The 22,293-nt window shown below is 38.9% G+C and overlaps 2 protein-coding genes and 1 long non-coding RNA gene across 6 annotated transcripts; 2 read left to right on the top strand and 1 right to left on the bottom strand.

Annotated features, from left to right (window-relative positions):
* Positions 1–3,761: 3,761 nt before the first annotated feature.
* On the top strand, positions 3,762–5,534 carry LOC131436451 (general transcription factor IIH subunit 4). Its single transcript, XM_058605175.1, has 4 exons — positions 3,762–4,011; positions 4,073–4,177; positions 4,233–5,145; positions 5,200–5,534. The coding sequence occupies exons 1-4, from the start codon at positions 3,857–3,859 to the stop codon at positions 5,482–5,484; spliced, it is 1,458 nt and encodes a 485-aa protein (XP_058461158.1). The 5' UTR covers positions 3,762–3,856; the 3' UTR covers positions 5,485–5,534.
* A 36-nt stretch (positions 5,535–5,570) lies between these two features.
* On the bottom strand, positions 5,571–8,262 carry LOC131436452 (BAG family molecular chaperone regulator 2). 4 transcript variants are annotated; one of them, XM_058605178.1, is made up of 5 exons: positions 7,956–8,262; positions 7,300–7,418; positions 7,073–7,246; positions 6,834–6,976; positions 5,572–6,404 (listed from the first exon to the last, which is right to left on the bottom strand). In XM_058605178.1, the coding sequence occupies exons 3-5, from the start codon at positions 7,234–7,236 to the stop codon at positions 6,043–6,045; spliced, it is 669 nt and encodes a 222-aa protein (XP_058461161.1). In that variant the 5' UTR covers positions 7,237–7,246; positions 7,300–7,418; positions 7,956–8,262; the 3' UTR covers positions 5,572–6,042. The 4 variants fall into 4 exon arrangements, with proteins under 4 accessions (XP_058461162.1, XP_058461161.1, XP_058461159.1 ...); XM_058605176.1 differs by having other exon boundaries at positions 7,073–7,418; XM_058605179.1 differs by lacking the exons at positions 7,073–7,246; positions 7,300–7,418; positions 7,956–8,262 and adding an exon at positions 7,465–7,936 and having other exon boundaries at positions 5,571–6,404.
* Positions 8,263–17,153: 8,891 nt separating this feature from the next.
* On the top strand, positions 17,154–18,021 carry LOC131439650 (uncharacterized). Its single transcript, XR_009231158.1, has 3 exons — positions 17,154–17,195; positions 17,249–17,632; positions 17,794–18,021. It is a non-coding gene; the product is annotated as an uncharacterized LOC131439650 (long non-coding RNA).
* Positions 18,022–22,293: the final 4,272 nt, after the last annotated feature.

Here is a 22,293-nt window from a genome sequence, read left to right as displayed (position 1 = left end):
TCCTCGAGGGTAATATTGTCCCACACGAATGGAGAGAAGTGAGAGTTATTACTATTCAAAAACCTGGAAAACCAGCCTCCGATCACAATTCGTATCGGCCGATTGCTATGCTTTCCTGTATCCGGAAATTGTTGGAGAAAATGATTCTCTTCCGTCTAGACAATTGGGTCGAAACAAATGGATTGCTTTCAGGTACACAATTTGGGTTCCGCAGGGGCAAAGGAACGAACGATTGTCTAGCGTTGCTCTCAACAGAAATTCAAATGGCATTTGCTCGTAAAGAACAAATGGCATCAGTTTTCCTCGACATCAAGGGGGCATTCGATTCAGTTTCCATTAACGTTCTATCTGAGAAGTTGCATCAGCATGGTCTTTCACCAGTTTTGAACAACTTTTTATATAATCTATTGTCCGAGAAACACATGCATTTTGAGCATGGTGATTTGACGACAAAGCGATTCAGTTACATGGGTCTTCCTCAGGGCTCATGCTTAAGCCCCCTTTTATACAACTTTTACGTAAATAACATTGATGAATGTATCAACACATCTTGCACGCTAAGACAACTTGCCGACGACAGTGTTGTGTCTATTATAGGACCCAAAGCTGCCGATCTCCAAGGACCATTGCAAGATACCCTCGACAACTTGTCGACATGGGCTTTTCAAATGGGTATCGAGTTCTCTACGGAGAAAACTGAGCTGGTTGTATTTTCAAGGAAGCGAGAACCTGCGCAATTACAGCTTCAACTAGGGGGTGAAACCATAGCTCAGGTTTTCACATTTAAATATCTCGGGGTCTGGTTCGATTCCAAAGGTACCTGGGGATGTCACATTAGGTATTTGAAACGAAAATGCCTACAGAGAATCAATTTCCTTCGTACAATAACCGGAACTTGGTGGGGCTCTCACCCAGGAGACCTGATCAGGTTGTACAAAACGACGATATTGTCAGTAATGGAATATGGATGTTTCTGTTTCCGCTCCGCTACGAATATTCATTTCATTAAACTGGAAAGAATTCAGTATCGTTGTTTACGTATTGCCTTGGGTTGCATGCAATCAACCCATACGATGAGTCTTGAAGTGCTGGCGGGCGTCTTACCGTTGAAAAACAGGTTCTGGGATCTCTCATATCGACTGCTAATCCGATGCGACATTTTGAATCCGATGGTGATAGAAAACTTTGAAAAGCTCGTCGAGCTTAATTCACAAACCCGTTTTATGTCCTTGTATTTTGACTACATGGCTCAGAATATAAATCCTTCTTCGTTTGTTCCCAATCGTGTTCATTTTGTGGATACTTCTAATTCTACTGTGTTTTTCGACACATCCATGAAAGAGGAAATTCGTGGAATCCCGGATCCTGTACGCCCTCAAGAGATCCCAAAAATTTTTAATAATAAATTTAAAGAAGTCGACTGTAATAAAATGTTTTACACTGACGGATCATATCTAGACGGGTCCACTGGCTTCGGTATATTCAATGTAAATTTCACCGCTTCCTATAAACTCAGTGATCCAGCTTCAGTTTACGTCGCAGAACTAGCTGCAATTCAGTATACCCTTGAGATCATTGACACTCTGCCCACAGATCACTACTTCATTGTATCGGACAGTCTCAGTTCCATTGAGGCTCTCCGTTCAGTGAAGCCTGGAAAGCACTCACCGTATTTCCTGGGGAAAATACGGGAACAATTGAGTGCTTTATCTGCAAAATCATACCAGATTACCTTGGTTTGGGTCCCCTCACATTGTTCCATACGGGGCAATGAGAGGGCGGACTCGTTAGCCAAGGTGGGCGCACTAGAAGGTGATATCTATGAAAGACCAATCTGCTTCAATGAATTTTTCAGTTGCTGTCGTCAGAAAACTCTAGCCAGCTGGCAGAATACATGGAATAGTGGAACTCTGGGACGATGGTTACACTCAATAGTCCCACAGGTATCGACGAAAGCTTGGTTCCGGGGGTTAGACGTGAGCCGAGACTTTATTCGTGTAATGTCAAGGCTCATGTCTAATCATTATATGTTCAGCGCGCATCTTCGTCGTGTGGGGCTCGCTGAGAGTGGTGTCTGCGTTTGCGGTGAGGGTTATCATGACATCGAACATGTTGTTTGGACATGTGTCGAGTATTGTGATGCCAGGTCCCAACTCATAGGTTCCCTTCGGGCCCGAGGTATACCACCCTTCGTACCAGTCCGCGACGTCTTGGCAACTCGAAATCTTCCTTATATGACTCTCATCTATAACTTCTTGAAAACTATCAATGCTCAAATTTAGTGCTCTCCCTATCTCTTTCTCGTCTACAGCTCTACCGCACTCTTCTTTACGTTGCTGGAAGTATGGCCTGTGTAAACGATGCTTCGGAGCATGCACCTGCCTTGAACTGACTGAGTTGCTGGAAGCTACCCAAAAACGTCACATCAACGTCAGAACACACCAACGAAGCATCCCAATCCAGAATAATCTCTTCATTGCTACAAGCTGAAAAACATGAAGATTCATCGAACGCAAAATGTGTCTAAAAGATGTATGCCACAAACCAATGATGTATTCAAATTTCAATTCAATACTGTGTAGGTCCCACCCTCCCTATGTCCCCTTACTAACTGGGGAGTATGCCGCCCCGTAATACGGCATCCCTTTCTCTCCCCCTAACAACAAGACAATCGGCCACGTTAAGCTAAAGCAAATGAGCCTAATAAAAATTTTATTTGAAAAAAAAAAAAAAAAAAACAAATATCAACACAGCTAGTAGTATATTCATGGTGGCTTAACCATTCTAGATTATTTTTAACTTACATTTCGCTTGTGATCTTGATTATCAGATAAAAACTGTTTGTTTATTTATTTTTCACTATAATAAACAGTAACTATGGTGAACTTGTTCTTACCCTTCAGTGTTGCTAGTTTTATAGAAAACTCGTTAAAGTACATAGTCACTCTGACAGTGTATCATGACAGTGTACCGCACGATGCAAAATGTGTCCTTGAAAATTTGTCGAAATAACATGATATAATTGTCAGTAAAGCACAACCCTGCTAGCATTTTCCGTCACTTTACGACTCATGGCAATTGACAAGCTGTTCAGCAACAGCAGTTTTCCATCGAAGTAGCCATGTAATCATAATCAAACGAAACTGGAAACTGGTACCAACGTTGCCAGGTATACCGATTTCTCGGTATTTATACAGATTTTTGCCGTCTATACTGCAATACAGATATGTACTCCCGAAATACCGATAACTCACGAATCATACAGATAAGTACAGATTTTGGTTTTTAGCTTGAATAGACATGAGAAAAGGTGACATTCTCTACTACTTATGTAGAAGAGACTCTGATACCGATATGGTACAGATAGATTTTTGCGCCGAATACAGATTTTTGGAAAAACGACCTGGCAACGCAAACTAGTACAACCACTTTTGTTTATTTGTTTTGTTTGGAGGCATTTTTGCCATTTGTTTATAAACAAACTCAATACCAAGTAATATTTCATGAGTATAACATAATCTTAGTGTGAACAGTGCTGTTTTAACTTTATATTACTATCGTTAAAACATGTTATTTTCTACAGGTGTGAACATAGTATAAGGGCCACTATACTGATATGGTACAGATAGATTTTTGCGCCAACTACAGATTTTTGGAAAAATGACCTGGCAACGCTGATCATTGTTGTCTCTACCTGTTGGCAAACGCCAAACGTCAACGTGTATTTTTGCGACTGTATTCATCTTTGGTACATGTGACAGTTTCTTTTTTAATAACAGTTTGTTTTGGTCTATTGCTATTGCTAATTACAGAAGAGATAAATAGACTTTTTTTTTCTTAAAGAGACACATTTAGAATGTCCGAAGCCAAGAATGCCAAGGCGTCTTCTTCTCTCATTACTAAGCCTGCAAATCTGGAGTGTAAAAATCTCGAAGAATATCTTAAATCTCGTCCTCCAGAAGCTTTAGAAAAGTTATACAATTACCCTGCCATTTGTTTGGCAGTATATCGGTAATGAGATCAATAACCTAAACCTGCCTGTCGAAATTTAAACGTTATTTTAAAATTTTAGAGAGCTCCCGGAAATAGCTCGTCAATTCGTAATACGGATATTGTTCCTGGAACAAGCTATCCCACAAGCTGTGGTAACATCATGGGGATCCCAGATCTACGCAAAGTGCTTACTTCGTTGCTTAATGAATAATAGTTTATAACAAACATTTTTATTTCAGAGAGAATATAGTCGTATCTCGTGTTTTGTCGGATCTTGGAGTATGGCGCAACATTCCCATACCGGGTGGCCTTGAAGGCCTAGAATTATGCCCGACTTTCAAAAAAAATCTGAAAATTGCACTTTTGGGTGGAGGTCGTCCCTGGTCGATGAGCAATGCCATGGACCCAGATCAAAAATCTCGGGATATTGAGTTTCTGGACTCATATGCTATGTCCCGATGGAGATGTGTTCTTCATTACATGGTTGGAGCGGGTAGTTCCAAAGGCATGGAAGGTGAGGGAATTTCACCGGATGCCGTGAGGATACTGTTGCATGCTAATTTAATGAAACGCGATGAAACAGATGGAAGTCCGGTTATTACCCGTCAAGGATTCCAGTTTTTGTTACTCGATAATCAGGCACAAGTTTGGCATTTTATGCTACAATATTTAGATACTTGTGAAGCCCGAGGGTTGGATTTGGCCGAATGTCTGTCAATGTTATTTCAATTAAGTTTTTCTACGCTGGGGAGAGACTACAGTTCAGAAGGATTGAGTCAAGGTTTGCTTACATTTTTGCAACATCTGCGAGAATTCGGTTTAGTTTATCAACGAAAGCGAAAAGAAGGACGATTTTATCCTACGAGATTGGCACATAATATTACATCCAAGAACGCTATCTCAACCATTCAAGAAGATGAGAGTACAACTCATGACAAAGGCTATATCGTGGTAGAAACTAACTACAGAGCGTATGCGTATACAGATTCCAATCTTCAGGTGGCCCTATTAGGTTTATTCACCGAACTACTATATAGATTTCCAAATCTCGTGGTTGGTGTGTTAACCCGCGATTCCGTGAGGCAGGCCTTCCGGGGTGGTATTACAGCTGAACAGATCATCAGTTATCTGGAACAGCATGCACATCCAACGGTAAGTTAGTAGATGCATTCAAAAGATTATCGTGACAAATTCTGAATTCTTCAGATGCTGAATACGGAACATACAGTCAATACTAAATCGCCACTACCGCCGACAGTAGTTGATCAAATCAAACTTTGGGAGAACGAACGCAATCGATTCACCTACACTGAGGGCGTGGTGTACAATCAGTTCCTATCGCAAGGGGACTTCAACACACTGCGAGATTATGCACAATCAATTGGCGTTATGACCTGGCAGAATGAACGCACTCGCACTATGGTTGTCACCAAAAACGGCCACGACGACGTAAAAAGATTCTGGAAACGTTATTCGAAAGGAGGGAGCTAAACCACTTACTAGTTAGTTTCTCAAAAAGAAAATAAAATATTTTCAAGTTTTTTGTTTGTTTTTTTTTTAAATAAAATTTATCATAGAACTAGGAAAAATGCTCGATACCGTTATGATGGCAATACAGTTTACATTTATGAAGTGCTAGATTGTTTTACAAACAAGTACTTCTTTCACTGTTGCAACATATATTTTCAAATGAAATCATATCAATACGTGAAGCAACTAAACGATGATAATTCTCATCGTTTACGTCCCTTCATGGTATAGAACGATCAATGATCTGAACAATTGTTTGATAGAAAAAACAGATTATCGCGATGAAATATTCGAATTGAAACTGAATCTATATAATAGAAAACGCTGGAATCATATTGTGAAGTCGTACTGAACATAATATTCTTGATGTTTTAGAAATTACTATTTTTGTCCATCATAACTCATGCTACCCTTCGAGGAAACGTTAATGTAAATTCTTATTCGAACACCTTATGTAAATATCTCGATTTCTAAGATTGGATAGCTCGCATTGCTGGTAAACGTGCTCGACAATCCTGTTCAATGAACGACGGTCTGTTGGTTGAGGTAAGCCAACAGTGCTTGCAACCTCTTTTTAATTGTTTTTTGGTCGTCCAAAGTACAGCCGAGTAGAACACTTTCAAACTTTTTATCTGAGCACATGGATGGATCCAGATCGGAATACGTGGTAGTATCAGTAGTGCTGCAGGCATTCAGAAATTGCTGACAACGCATTCGTGAAATCACAGGGTCTGAGCTCGAGATCAGCGCATCGATCAAACTGTTGACATGATGTAGTGAATCTTCCTGGGCGCGATCTCGAACTGTGCAGACGCTCAGTTCTACCGTTGATAGCCGGCCACTTATTCGTTGAACATAACAGCTAAGTTCTTCGCGCTCGTCTAAAAAAAAGCGTTGATTAATTAAATTATCTGAATATGTTAACCAATTTGTAATTCATTTCATTTTTTCGTGCACGAATCCAAACTTTATAGTACTATCAAAATATGCTATTCCAAAAACTAAAAAAACTAAGGCAAAGGTTTTCTCTCCCACGTAAAATTGCTTGTCCAAAAACTCACTTGTACAAAAGCTGACTCTTTAAATGGGCATGTTCAACAAAACTGCTTTCAACCAGGTACGCCTTTGCTGATCACGTTTCGTTAACCCTGTTTTATGCAATGTAATTTGCCTAACCAAATTTGTATTAATTCATCTAGGTACATCTGATTTTGAAAGTACGCCTAAGCAGTCCACTCGAATACCAATATTCGAATTACCAAAATGGTCATTCAAGGAGAAAACAGAATACAAACTCTGATTTAGCTTACTTTCGTTCAATCCGGTCAAATATTCGTTGTTCTTAAGCAAATCTACTGACATCGCCAAAAAGTCTTTCTTTTCTTGCAGGAGTACAGCATCTTTCCGTAGTTGTTCCACCTTGGAATCAAGTTGGTCCAGGATCCCGATGAATCTGAACGTAAGAGGATGAAAAAGAAGATTAAAATCAATGTCCTGTTAAATGTACTGCAACAACAAAAACTAAAAAAAACTAGTATTCCAAGAGAACCTTTCCATTGGCGGTTTGCTGAGCCAGGCCGTATTGGATTCGTCCACCTTGGGAATTATCGCCCAATCCTCACCGGAATTCACACAGTCGCTAGGACCTACAAAAACTGTATCTACTTCCATACTTTCTAGACCTTCTACTTTTGATGCTGCTGACGAACTCATTCGCTATATACTAAATATATAAACTAAATGTCGGACACACAAGTATTTTTATTTTCTACCCACAAATATGGCGTTGAAGTAAGCGATTTTCTTTCTTTCTTTCTTTCTGCGTGTATTCGGTTTTGTTTGAGGTTTCTTTGGTAACGCTCACTTTTGACTTGTTAGTATCGATGACAGTCGATCTGCAATAGAAAACAAAAAGCTGTCACTGAAACGGGCAAAATTTACCTATAAGTGCTGGTCATGGTAGTGGACGGATTAAAGCCATTGAATTCCTCCTCGAACTGCTCATCAAACCTAGACCTCTTGGCATGTCCAGCGAACGAGTTCCCATCCATAATAATGGATCTCGAATACAATCCCCCTTGTCCGAATTTATGCTAATTTGATTAAATTTTACATTGAACGCGCCACATTTTTTCCTCTAGGGACTGTTCTCACTTTGTTTTGTGCTTACTTTTCGCCGCACATCACCACATCAAATGATCGTTTTGACAGGTTTTTGTTCCACTAAGTAGTTGCTACTGTCGATTGATCAACTTTTTTGTTGTTACAACTATTCATGCCTACCAAGAGGTACAGCAGCCACAACTTTATATTAACAAGGAGCAATCAACTATAACTTAAGAATAAGTCATAAAAGTTACTTCACGTATCACCCTACTCAGATAGATTGGGTAGAATGGTAGAAAAACACTAGAATTTTCCAGATTATTTACCTTCAAATCGTTTTTCGATCTGGCCGTCAACATCGAAACCATATCGTGCGCTTCTTGCTTTGTATGTACGTTTCATATCACGCTCTCAGAGAGTTGAATGAGAAAAATAAATAACAGTTTACTAATTATGTTTCATTTTTTGTTGTAGGTCGATTTCAAAATTATTTATGAAAAAACTACTTTTATGAATAATTCAGTCCAAATATAAATTTTTAAATTTATGAATTATTCTGATCCACTTATGCCTCATCAAAACGACTCTCAGAAAAAAAAACTAGTAGATAATCGCAATCTCCCTGAACTTCTACCGTTTTCATAAATTTGTTCCACTTTGTTATCGCAAACGAAATGTTTTCCCAGTAAATTTAACGCGATTGGATTTGGTTGTCTATCAGACCATCCCAGTTCAATCGTCTAGATTTTCGAATACACTTCGAATTAGATGCAACGATCCAATGAATTGAGCACGATATAGGCCCGTCATTAGACGATTCTGCATCATTAGCATCAACTCTGTCAACCTAGAAAAGTATTCGACAGCGAGCTAACCGTCGTACTTCTTGTCTTGCAATCTTTTTACCATTTCAGCCATTTTTAATATGAAAAATTGGAGCCCCGTTGGACTAGTTTTACTTGAGAATTTTTGAAGTTTGTTTTCCACTAATTTTTTTTTAAACTTACACTACACACCTGAACAATTCTTCTACTTCACGTAGAATAACAACAATTTTTCAATCTATATGAAGGTAACACCTATTTTTGACACTATTTTTGTTACAGAAAAAAAACAACAAACCGACCCAGCAAACTGAACGAATATTTCGTGCAGTATGTCATTCAACAAACGCTCAACGACCAACAAAATAGAACCGCTTGATGAGAGGGGTTCTTTTATTAGGAGTAAGTATGTTCAAAAATATATTAACTAATGCTTTTAAGATAATTATATAAAATGCTTACCTTTTTCAGAACTTACACACACAAAAACATTATTGTGCCAATAAAAACGTTCAACTTTGCTTCAAAACATCATAAATTGAACCAGGAAAACTTTTAAAATAAAAATTTACAATTGAAAAAAATTCTGATTTCGAACAATTCAGCTGTTTTTCAAAGAACGGCGAATCTAACATTGACAGCAAATGAAGAAAAACATCAATGAATGTTTCGATTTTGGGTTCAAATCGTATTTAGAAATTATCGTATATTCTTAGATCAATAAATTAATATTCGATGAATTGTAAGTTTATCTTTAAAAGGGATGCAAATTTTACCACTTTCTATCTAGATCCATCTATAAATAAACATAAAAAGAGTTTCGCCCTTTTTCGATTTGTTTACTTTTAAGCTTCCTGTGTGAATTATAAAGATACGCACTTGCGCATTTTTCATGAAATTGGCTGGTTTTCGCGACTAAGACAAATCTGCGAGTAATTTTATCGTCTCATTGACTATTTCCTGTGGTAAAAGGCTCGGAAACCATCTGAAATAAAGAAAAAAAAAGTTTCGCCCTTCCTTACTAGCAATTGAAGTATCGCCCCGTTTGTTGTCATGGAACACGGAGGGTGAAACTTACGTGAACAAATGAAATGACAGTTTCGCCCATTATAGTTCTTTGTATTACAAAGATTGAGATTTTTGTAGAATCCGAATTTTTAGGCAAAATTGTAGGATTTTGAAGCTCGTAGGTGAGAGAAACTGGATTTGCTGGTAGGTGAGAGAAACTCGATTTGTTTACTTTTGTAAGATTCGCCCATCTTTGAAAAACAGCTGAATTGAATTTAGGAGTATAAACCACAGAAAACAGACGTTCAAGATCATACAAACTATTTTGAAAAACCTGTGTAATGAATATAAGTGAAAATTCGTTGAAAATCACCGTTTTGTACGATTTCGCATGCATGAATTACCATTATATGCAAGCTCGAACACAAGATCCCATAAGTGATTGCTGACTGCTCGAAGTGCCTCTGTAGGCGAGTTGCTACTTGGTGATCACTTTGACAAATAACCGTTAAATTTACACGTTACACATATTGAAATCACTACTTGGATGTCTAATCTCTGTGCTCATTGTTTTGATGTGAACATGGTGATATCACTTTTCGAAAAATTACTGAGAGGATTAGTTGATTACTCTCTGGTGAGTGCTTTGCGTTTTCTTGAAGTTCTCTCGTCAAACTCAATTCATGCGCCTTGTTACCACAATGGTTGACACTAGAGTGCCTATTGCCAGAGTGACGATAGGTGTTTGTTTGGAATGACAACTTCCAGTTCCAAACGAGCAACCGTCCCGTCAACTAAAATGTAAAGCTAACGACACTGCAAACATTTCGGATTATTTGTTTTGAATTGTTGCCAATATTACGGACTCCGGTCAGTGGCGTACCGAGGAAATTTGGCACCTGGGGCAAAATAAAAGATTTGCCGCCTCCATTGTTGGTTTAATGAGTAAAAAAAAACAAAGCTGAACTCCATCTCCGGAAACATAGCTTGGGTGAGCAAAAACTACAAGGATCAGCCCCATGGGGTTGTTCGAGCCATTGATGTGGAACAAGGCAACCAAAATTTCTAATGATCGACATTTTCTATTAATCGTCACACTTTTGAATCCGCAAATGCACGAGAGTCTGTTTAGTTTTTATTATGAACCAACACCGAACACGCGAACCCAAAATATAGACTATATTTGTCATGATTTGTATTTGTTTTTTAGACGACGAAATTACATCAATAGCCCAAATGTATGTAATTATATGTTTGTACATGCTTGCGATACAGATATCGATATTTAAGCTTCTTTTCGCCAAGCTTGTGTTCAAGTTTTGTATGCAACTAGTTATTTTTATAGCGTTTCTCTACCATCCATTACTACCATTCTGCGATTTCGGTTGAAGCGATAAACTTCTTTTTCATTATCAATCGAGTTCATCTTATATACAGGGTCCGGCACTCGAAGTGTAACCAATTAAAAAGGCCATAAATTCAGTTTGGAAAATTACTTTTACTTAATTCAAAGTACAAAATGTGTAAAAATAATACAAAATCCAGAATCAATTCATTTTTGCTCGATATGACCACCTTTTGCCTTGACTATGGCCTTGAGACGGTCAAAAAACGAATCGCAAGTTGCCGAATGTGACTTGCAGGTATTTAGGCCCACTCGCGGACAATAACTTTTTTCAGCGCCTCGAGACTGGTGTATCTTTTAGTTCGGACTTTGCTCTCCAAAATGGCCCAAAGAGAATAATCCATTGGATTCGCATCTGGTGAATTCGAGAGCCATTGTGTGGACGTGATGAAGTTCGGAACGTTGTTTTTCAGCCATTCTTGGTTCACTCGAGCTTTGTGAGACGGTGCCGAGTCCTGCTGAAACGTCCATGGTCTGCCACCGAAATGTTTGTCTGCCCACGGCTTCAAAGCAACCTCCAGAATACTTTCCCGATAATATGTCGCATTTACCTTGACGCCAGGCTCGATGAAAACGATTGGAGAGCGCCCATCTGCGGTTACAGCGGCCCAAACCATTATCTGTTGCGGGTGCTGCCTCCTGGTGGCCAATCGATGACTCAAATTCTCGTATGAACGGTCGGTCAAGTAAACCCTATCGTTTTGAGAGTTTACGAATTGCTCAATTGGAAAAATTTTCTCGTCAGAAAATACAATGTTCGGAAATTGACCGTTTTCGGCCAAACGAAGCAACTCCTTCGCTCTCTCAAGTCAAGATTTTTTTTCGCGTTCACTTTTGGCAAAATGCTTTCTTGCGCTTGTAAACAATACAACTCCGAACTGTCATTTAGCAAATTTCTAGAGAGATCAGTGCGTCAGCTGCGCGAGCGGTCTGAAGTTGGTTACACTTCGAGTGCCGGACCCTGTAAATAAGAAATTAATCTTATGCACTCAAAATTTACCCTGGAGTAGTTGTCAATTTCTCATGACACAAGATCAGGGCATAGCAATTAAAGCTTCAAATCGTATTATGGCACTTTTTGTCTTGCTGTCTAGCAACAACCTACCTCTGGCAAGCTACGTGTAGGACTGAAACGTTACCTTTTTTTTTTTTGCATAAATATCTGTTTATTAATCTTGTTTTTGTGTATTACATCAACATTTTACAGTACAAGTGTTTTGACCCTTTGGCCTTTCATCTTTGTTGTTCATACGATTCGTTATTAATATTAGGTGTGTTAGTTACTCTTGTTTTACATACTAATGTTTAATCATAATATTTATTTTAATTATTTATAAAATGTCTACCTACTTATAACTATCCCTAACCTAATACGTACAAATTTTGAATTATTTGTATTTCAGAGATTGAGCACCTCTCTTCAAATTTCGTGCAGTATTGTTCGAATTTTTGTTCTAGTATATCCAGTGAGGCCATCTCATGTACTTCACTAGTCCTTGTCCAAGGGGGTAGATTTAGAATCATCTTTAGGATCTTACTTTGAATGCGCTGAAGCCTAAGTTTGTGTGTTCGTGCACAGCCCCGCCAAACAGGGACTGCGTATTCAATTGCGGGGTAGATGATTTGTTTATAGACAGCCATCTGATTCTTCAGGCATAGTTTAGATGTTCTACAAATCAGCGGATACAGAGACCTAATGAGTATGCTGCACTTTTGAATGATTTTGTCAACATGTGACCTGAATATCAGATGTCTGTCAAAGGTGAGTCCTAGATAGATAACTTCATCGGACCATTGAATGACCTCATCACCGAATCGTATTCTGCATTCGTCTGATGGAACAAGTTTTGGAGATCTTGAATGTGGAAACAAGATGACCTGAGTTTTTGCTGCATTGATCACAATTTTCCAGCTTGTAAAATATTCCGTTAAAGCGTCCAGACCTGTCTGTAGTTTATTCTTCAGAGCATTAATGACACGACCTTTGTAAAGAATGGCAGTATCATCAGCAAATTGTGACAGAACACCACCACCTGGAAGAGGTGGGATGTCTGATGTGAAAATGTTGTATAGAATGGGACCTAGGATACTTCCCTGGGGTACACCAGCAGGAATAGTAAATCTTTCTGAAAGTGCATTATTCAGAGAAGCCTGGAATGCTCTATCTGCAAGATAATTTTTGATAATTTTAATAAGATACATGGGAAAATTATACCGATGCAGTTTGAACACCAGTCCATCGTGCCACACATTATCGAATGCCTTTTCAATATCCAATATTGCCATGGCAGTCGTTTTGGACACTGATTTGTTTTGCTGGATGACGTTGTTAACCCTTGTGAGTTGGTGGATGGTGGATCTTCCTTTCCGGAACCCAAACTGTTCTTCCAGAAATATATCCTGTTCATCTGCAAAAGCAAGAATTCGCCTTTGTATTGACTTTTCAAACAGCTTGGATAGGGCAGAGAGTAAGCTGATGGGCCGATAGCTCTTGGAAAAGGAAGGATCTTTCCCCGGTTTCAAAACTGGAATAACTTTAGCTAACTTCCACATTGAAGGGAAGTAACCAAGCTCCCAGCACCTGTTAAAAATTTTAGCTAAGAAGACAAATGAGCGAATACTCAAATGTTTCAGCTCAATGTTGAATGTGTTGTCGAAACCGGGGGCCTTCATATTTTTGGATTTTTTCACAAAAGCCATCAGCTCATTCGCAGTGACTCTACTTTCCTCAGGAACCAAGCTGTCTGATTGGTCAACCTCAGCTACGCTATCAGCAACGGCTCTTTCATATGGACTAACAATGTTAAGTCCTAAATTGTGAGAACACACAAACTGCTGGCCTAGCGCATTTGCCTTCTCTACTGGTGTGATTAAAGGTATTCCTTCAGCTGCGTCCTGGGGTGACATCAGAGGAGGAATAGGCTTCGGTTTTTTCTTAAGCACCTTCGTTAAGGACCAGAAGGGCTTTGAATGTGGGAGAATTTCTCGAAGCTTTTGCTGGAAGTTCCTGCTGCGAAGCTCAGATATCCTTTCCTGGATTATCCTAGTAAAGTTGTTATAAGTAGTCTTCCTATCTAGGATGCTAGTTCGTTGATACTGCCTCCGGTAGATATTCCGAAGTCGGATGAGTTTCTTGGTGACACTGTCGATTTGAAGAGAGGAACTCGGCATATGTTGTACTGGAACCGTCCTATCACGAGCGACTGTGATTGAATGCTGGAAGGAAGATAGGGCTGCATCGATTTCCATCGGGGAATCAAGTGGCAAATCGATATTAATAAGTTGGTCGGCGATATGTTGAAATTGGACCCAATCGGTGCGATAATAGTTCCTCCGAGGTTGAATAGGCACTGTTTCTGGTGAAGATCCCAACGTCAATATTACTGGAAAGTGGTCAGAAGAGAGCTCGTAGAAGACAACCGGAGAACTGTCTATGGCGATGTTGCTGATGAATATATCCAAAATGGAATGAACTCCCGATCTGGAAAGTCGCGTTGGTTGATCCGGAGCGAAGATGTTGTATTGTCCAGCTTCGTAATCTTCGGCAAGTACGAATCCGTTTCGATTCTGTCTTCTGTTTCCCCACAGCTCATGCCGTGCGTTTAGGTCCCCAGCAATGATGAATTTGTTCTGTCGTCGAGTGAGCATAGCCAGATCTCGCTTCAATGATGCACACGTACCATCTCGAAGATTGGTTTGTTTGGGGCAGTACGCTGCAATGATGATGATGGGTCCCATCGTCGTTGTAATCTCAATTCCGATGGCTTCTATGAGTTGCAATTTAAAGGCTGACAGAAGCCTGTGCTGAATGGATCGTTTAATGGCAATGGCAACTCCCCCTCCTCTGGTAGTTGCCCTGTCGAGCCTGTGAATCCTGTAATTGGAAATAAAAATAGAAATTTCAGGTTTAAGATGAGTTTCAGTTAAAATAGCAATATCGGCATTCTTCTCTTGAAGAAAGTCGGACAATTCAGCAGTTTTGCTCCTGAGTGAGCAAGCATTCCAATTTACTATAACCAACTCATTATATTGCATATTCGATGATGAATTTGCCTAAGGTGTTGATTTGATCTAACCGCGTTCTGCAGTTTCGTAGTTTTGTTGTCATTGTTTCAAAAATGACGATCAGTTGTTCAGCAGAAAATAAATCACCAGAGTCATCCTTTGCTTGTGGTTGATTATTGCCCCATCCAGGAGGGATTTTTGAGGAAGATTCTTTTTGTGATCCAGCGGCTGAATCTTTTGGATTGCTGCGAGGAAGTGGCGGCAAATTCGGAATATCCCTCTTCGGTGGGAGCCGTGGGAAATTAACTTCATCCTTCTGTGGAACATTCTTGCGCGTTGATTGTTTGCGGGACGCCTGTTGTCGAATTTTTGTGAACTCAGCACGTTTGGGACACGATTTGCTAGTAGATGGATGGTCGCCATCACAGTTCACACATTTTACAGCGATATCATCTAGTAGGCAATCGTTGGTATTGTGTGGTTCGGCACATTTCCCGCACCGACTTTTCATGTGGCAATTTCTCGCTCCATGGCCGTAGTTCAAACAGTTCGTGCACTGTGTGACATCCCGATGTACCGGTTTATACTTTTGCCATTCGATGATTATGTGAAATAACGATTTAATCGATTTCAGTTGACTCATGGTGATGGAGCCCTTCTCCAGATGAATCAGGTACAGTTGATCTCTAAACTTTTTGTCCGTATTATGTCGCTTCATTTTAAATACCATCAAAAGCTTTAGTCCAGCCTCCGACAGTGCCTGCTTTAGTTCGGCTTCCATCATGTCGGGTAGTCCTCGAAGTACAACCTTCATAGGTTTGTTGGCGGCAATATCGTGTGTGAAATATTCCGCTTTTGTCTGCTTCAGATAGCATTCCACTCCTTTGTAGTGGTTCAAAGCCGGAACAGTTATTTTGTAGCCTTCAGTACATAAACGGATTGTTGCCTGTAGTCCTTTGCTGATCAGTGTGTTGAAATCCGAGCGTAGAGTTGGTGGGAAGCCCTTCAGGTAGAAAGGCGGCATTTTTTCCTTCTTTTGCAGTTCCTCTTCGACATCTACTGGCAGATCAGCATATTGCCCAGTGCGAAATCGGTAATATCTTGTTGTACGTTTGACGTCTGTTGAGCTAAAGCTGTGTGAACTGCAAACGGTTGAAACGGTAGTGAAAATGAATCGAGCTCAAAACTCAGATTCGTACCAGCGATGTCAGATCTACGGAAATCTTCGTAAATCTACGGATTGAAAAAAAATCAACGGAAATCTCCATTTTCCTCTGGAAATGTACGGGACTTGGCAATTTCAATGGAATTTTGCATTTCCTACGGAAAATATGTCTGCTGAGCAAAAATTAAAGTCGCCTATTGTACGTTTCGTGCTTTACCCCGGTTAGGTTTCCGGAAAAAATGTCCTTCTACGGAAATGGCATTTCAACAATCTGGCATCGCTGATTCGTGCAGTTTTTTTTTGTTGCGTCAGCTTGTGTTGATATTATACAAATATAACATAATAATTATTCTTCTGCTAAAACGAGAATCGTAAATGTTAAAAATAGTATATCATTTGTACAGGTATGTATTTTATTTACATGAACAGTTGAGAAACTCGCGAATACTCAAACGAATGGGTAGTAATTCTTGAGAAATTAATATTTCTATTTTATTTTTCGTCAAGCAAATGCAAAACAAAAAATTCTCAATGTTTACGTACGCTACGTATTAATGTCGTTAATGGAATATAGCATTGCAAGATTACGATGTTCTTTAAGTGTTTGAACATTGATGAGCCAGCATGTAGAGAAAATGCTGTCCAGGTAATTTACGAAGTGTATATAAAAGAAATTGTTTCTGGAACAACCTTGCATTGAACCGTCAACCTGGGACATCATTTGAATCAACTTTTTATAAAATTACGTCCTAGGAATTGAAAAAAATCACTCTGCTATTCTAGAACCAGAAACCGAAAGCAGGCGATGAGATCATCAATCTTTTCGTTTGTGAAAATCGGTTCAGCTCTTTCTACCTCTAATTTAAAGATGTGCTAACCAAACAATCACTGAAAAACACACATGCATACATACTAAGAGATCTGAATGGTCATTCCTCTATCAAATTTCTTGCTGATGTGTTTTAATCCTAATATAAAGTTTGGTATCCAAATCGTTTGATTTCTCGTTATATCTTTCTTGGATTGACCCGAAATTCTCCACCATAAAAAATGATCAGAAATTATGATCGCAATACATAGTCTATAAAATACCATTCTAACAGATCTTATACATTTTCAGATTTATCATCCAGTACTATTGAGCGCCTCATCAAGATAGGTGAGTTTGGAAGGCATTTATTCGAATCAATATTTGAACAAAAATTGTTACAGAAAAAATGCTAACATACATGCGTCGAATTTATACCATGCAACAAACAAGCGATGCCTGTATACACATGAGAGATATGAAAAGTATGATAACCCACCTCGGCAATGTTTCAATTTCAACTGCGGGTATCAAGATGCCAGTTCTCAATGATGAAGAGTTGGCGAATTTGGAAAATTACTCGGAAACAGCTGAAGGAAAGGCGGTTTTGCGTCAACGATTTGAAGGAGAGAACTGCGAAACTCTATACAATTATTGCAGACATTTCTCGGAGCAACTATTTGAGCATACGAGCTACACCACTTGGAGTGGAAATACTGCTCACAATGCTCGTAGTTTAATACAACCGAAGTGACCATCGGAGATGAATCTTGTTCAAATATTACTTGGTACGTTTGATTTTTAAATACTAAAAAAATACTAGGAGACCCATATCAAACTCCAAGTCGGCGAATCCAAAGTTCATTTTTATTGTCTGGAATCATAGTATCCTCATATAAAAATAGAAATACTTGTGATTGAATTAAATGTATTTTCTATCTGTTTCTAGATGTGACTCAGAATAAATTCTCCGTAGAAAGAAAAGAAGTGAAAGTTCATCAGAGCTCTAAAAAATTTGAACGAAACGCAAAAGGCACGTAAGCGACGACGTTATGCGAAGGATATTACATCAAACTCGGAACCAGTGCACTAACCTGATTAACAAATGTTCTAATCCCCAAAACTCGTTTAATATAAGAGAAATGCAAATATTTCCAATTTTAATACCGGGGCGATAGATCCCCTACACAATTATAATAATAATACAAAAATTTCAATCAAATTTTTTAGTTTTGTACCAGCTATTCGAAATTCTCCCTCAAACGCCGGTCCAATGCCTCGAAGAAAAAATTGTTCAACAATGGACCTCTGTTTGCCGGGTTTGTTGAACGAATCGAGCAGCTATCGGTTCAACGGTCTGTTTCAAAATCGTCAAACGAAGGTCCCGTGTTGACCTCCCGTTGAACGATTGATTGGACTTTCATTGGACCAATGATCCCATGTATTGGACCAATGAAGGACCACCGTTGAACGTTTTTTTCTAAGAGGGTGGTTTTTACTCAGCAAACGGTCGTTTACTTGTACATCACTTGGCTTCAGACGATTAGCATCCTTTGGATCCTTCTCGGATCTATGGCGGTTTTTACCCAGAGCTTGGGTAGGTAGACAACTGCGAATAAAAAATAAAACAAAATCGAAATTAGTCGTAGTAGGTTATTCGTCTATCCACATCGAGTGTTAGATGACGAATGATGAAACGTTAGCTATAATTTTTCTTATATTTATAGTTTCGCGTGCTTCCAAGAGCTTCGCTTTTGCATCGATTGACCAATCAGAGCGCTGCTTTCCCTTTGATATATCGCTTACTCCTTCAAAACCGTCGACTATGGCAGGGAAATCAGGTATGCCGGAGATTTTTTGCATGCAAAATAGGACACTGCTAGCTATTAATCAACATTTCAATGATATTCTATTAAAAATACATGGCTATGACGTTCAAATTAATACATAGAAATATTTCCAATCAAATGGTGATATGATTTTAATAATTGATACCAAATTGACTGAGCTGTAATTGTTCAAAACCTGACCACATTTCTACATGTATTTTTCTTGAGTTTCTGGTTTGCACCCCTATATAGAAAACAAAAATGTGTTCCACATTAAAAAAAACAAAGCTGAACTCCATCTCCGGCATCAGATGGCTTGGGTGAGCAAAAAATAAAAGGTTCCAAGGATTGGTTTGTCGCCTCCCTAAAAACGTTACGTCCGAGGCGAGTCCCTCCTTCGCCATTCAAAAATTAAAAATTCCCAAAACTAGTGCAAGGTTCGACGTAAATAGAATATGGTAGAACGAATTGACACGCAAGAGCTGATCGAACAAGTCAAACGACTGACCGAAAACCAAGCTCAACTCATCCAAACAATAAATTCTTTGAAGAGCAAAGAGAATGACCCATTCTTTAGCTACACTACACATGACTCGATCAGGATATTCCTAATTTTATTGGTAATAAGAAGGATGTTTAAGCCTGAGTGCAAGATACTGAACAAACGCTACAATTTTTCGAGCAATATAAAAATGACATTTGTTATGGACAAATAGTATGTAGCGTAAAAAACAAAATTACAGGAGAAGCAAGATAAATCTTGATAGCTCCCGGTAGTCCCACAACGTGGGAGGAAATTATAGAAGCGCTGCTTACTGCGTACCGTGACCGTCGCGATATAACCAGTTATATCCAATTACTCTTTTACGATAAACAGGCAAGAAAAACTTGTCCGAATACTATAATAAAATCCGAGCAATAGATACTGCTATTAAATCAGCAGCCGCAAACATGGATGACTACAAATCATCCACAAAAGCAATTATTTCTTGCATTTACATCGATTTATTGACGGGTTGAATGAGGAAATATCAATGCACGTGAGAAGTTGCAGACCTGAAACATTAGAACATGTTTTCAAAATTACGCAACACCCCGGTAACCAATAAGCACTTAGTAATGCCGAATTATGACAGCAAATAATTACTAATTGGCATTTCAATCGCACTTGTGACTGAATTCAGACCAAATTTGGCAAAATATTCGGCTATTCATATATAATGCTTATTTATGGCTGGTGTGCATTCTGAAAGCTGAATTCTGATTGATTTACAGCAAATGAGCTTTCAGATTGCACATATAGAGATTTAAGCGATTTTGGCGTTCATAAAAGTCTAATTTAATGCCATTATTAGTGCTTACTGGTTACATGGGCAGTACTCTAACGTGGCGTATCCCTCTCAGCAGGCCGTTCTATTTTGTTGATCTTTGAGCGCTTGTTGAACGACAATATTCGTTCAATTTGCTGGAACGGTTTGTTGTTGTTTTCTCTCTTGCAAAATAGTGTGAAAATTAAGTGTTACCTTTACATAGAAAGAAAATTTGTTGTTATTCTACTTGAAGTAGAAGTATTCTGCAGGTATGTAGTGTTAGTTTAAACAACTAAGTGGAAAAAACTTCAGAAATTCTGCAGTAAAACTAGTCCAACAGGGCTCCATCTCCTTATATTAAAAATGGCTCAACAATGAACCTCTGTATGCCGGGTTTGTTGAACGAAAAAAAAACGGCATTTGGTTCAACGGTCTGTTTCAAAATCGGCAAGCGAAGGTCCCGTGTTGGCCTCCCGTTGAACGATTGATTAGACTTTCATTGGACCAATGATTCAACGTATTGGACCAATGAAGGACCACCGTTGAACGTTTTTTTCTAAGTGGGAACGAACGGAAAGGCAATGTTGGAAATTCGAAAAAACACAGACGAAAGATCGGTTGAAATTATTTTAACGAACTCGAACTAGGAACGACGATCAAGTACGAAATAAAAGACGAACACTTAAACGAAATAGAAAAGACAGCTGTAAAAGAAATTATGATAAAAACAGGGAAGTTATGTACTGTGACGAAGACAATCTCATTTTCTCTAACAAAATAAAGCATGAAATCAGAACTACTGACAACATACCAATCCACAGTAAATCTTATAAATACCCCAAAGCTTTCGAAGATGTAGTAAGACAACAAATGGACAAACTCTTGAAAGATGGCATCGTAAGAGAATCTATCTCTCCATATACGTCGCCACTTTGGGTAGTACCCAAGGAACCAGATTCTTCAGGACAAAAAAAGTTTTTTTCTGGTAATAGACTAGCGTAAGCTGAACGAAAAAAACAATCAGCGATAAATCACATACCAGAGTTTACCGATATATTAGATAAGTTGGGAAGAACGAATTACTTGTCTACTATAGATCTTGCATAAGGTTTTCATTAAATTCAGCTCGAAGATGAAGACATTGAGAAGATGGCATTTTCAGTAAACTCTGGAAAATACGAGTTTATACGTATGCCATTCTCGTTGAAAAACGCTCCCGCAACTTTTCAACGCGTAATGGAAGAAATAGGAATATGTTGTATGGTATATATGGACGACATTATCGTATTTTCACTCTCTCTAGAGCAACACAAAATCGACCTGGGCAAAATTTTGATAAAATTAAAAGAAGCTGATTTGAAAACACAACTAGACAAATGCAATTTTTTTTCGCAAAGAAGTACAATTTCTAGGACATACAGTCTCTGAAGATGGCGTAAGACCTAGCCAAGATAAAACCGAAACAATAAAATATTTTCCACTAGCAAAAACAGATAAAGAAGTAAGACAATTTCTTGGAATATTGTTATAAAGGGTGATTTTTTAAGAGCTTGAGAACTTTTTTAAACAATAAAACGCATAAAATTTGCAAAATCTCATCGGTTCTTTATTTTAAACGTTAGATTGGTACATGACATTTACTTTTTGAAGATAATTTCATTTAAATGTTGACCGCGGCTGCGTCTTAGGTTGTCCATTCGGAAAATCCGCTTTTTTATCGACAAATTTTGTTCAGCGATGAGGCTCATTTCTGGTTGAATGGCTACGTAAATAAGCAAAATTGCCGCATTTGGAGTGAAGAGCAACCAGAAGCCGTTCAAGAACTGCCCATGCATCCCGAAAAATGCACTGTTTGGTGTGGTTTGTACGCTGGTGGAATCATTGGACCGTATTTTTTCAAAGATGCTGTTGGACGCAACGTTACAGTGAATGGCGATCGCTATCGTTCGATGCTAACAAACTTTTTGTTGCCAAAAATGGAAGAACTGAACTTGGTAGACATGTGGTTTCAACAAGATGGCGCTACATGCCACACAGCTCGCGATTCTATGGCCATTTTGAGGGAAAACTTCGGAGAACAATTCATCTCAAGAAATGGACCGGTAAGTTGGCCACCAAGATCATGCGATTTGACGCCTTTAGACTATTTTTTGTGGGGCTACGTCAAGTCTAAAGTCTACAGAAATAAGCCAGTAACTATTCCAGCTTTGGAAGACAACATTTCCGAAGAAATTCGGGCTATTCCGGCCGAAATGCTCGAAAAAGTTGCCCAAAATTGGACTTTCCGAATGGACCACCTAAGACGCAGCC

The sequence above is a fragment of the Malaya genurostris genome, chromosome 3 (assembly GCF_030247185.1).
Source record: "Malaya genurostris strain Urasoe2022 chromosome 3, Malgen_1.1, whole genome shotgun sequence".
Lineage (NCBI taxonomy): Eukaryota > Metazoa > Arthropoda > Insecta > Diptera > Culicidae > Malaya > Malaya genurostris.
The sequence above is the reverse complement of the archived record's forward strand: the minus strand, read 5'-3'. Positions and strand labels throughout refer to the sequence as shown.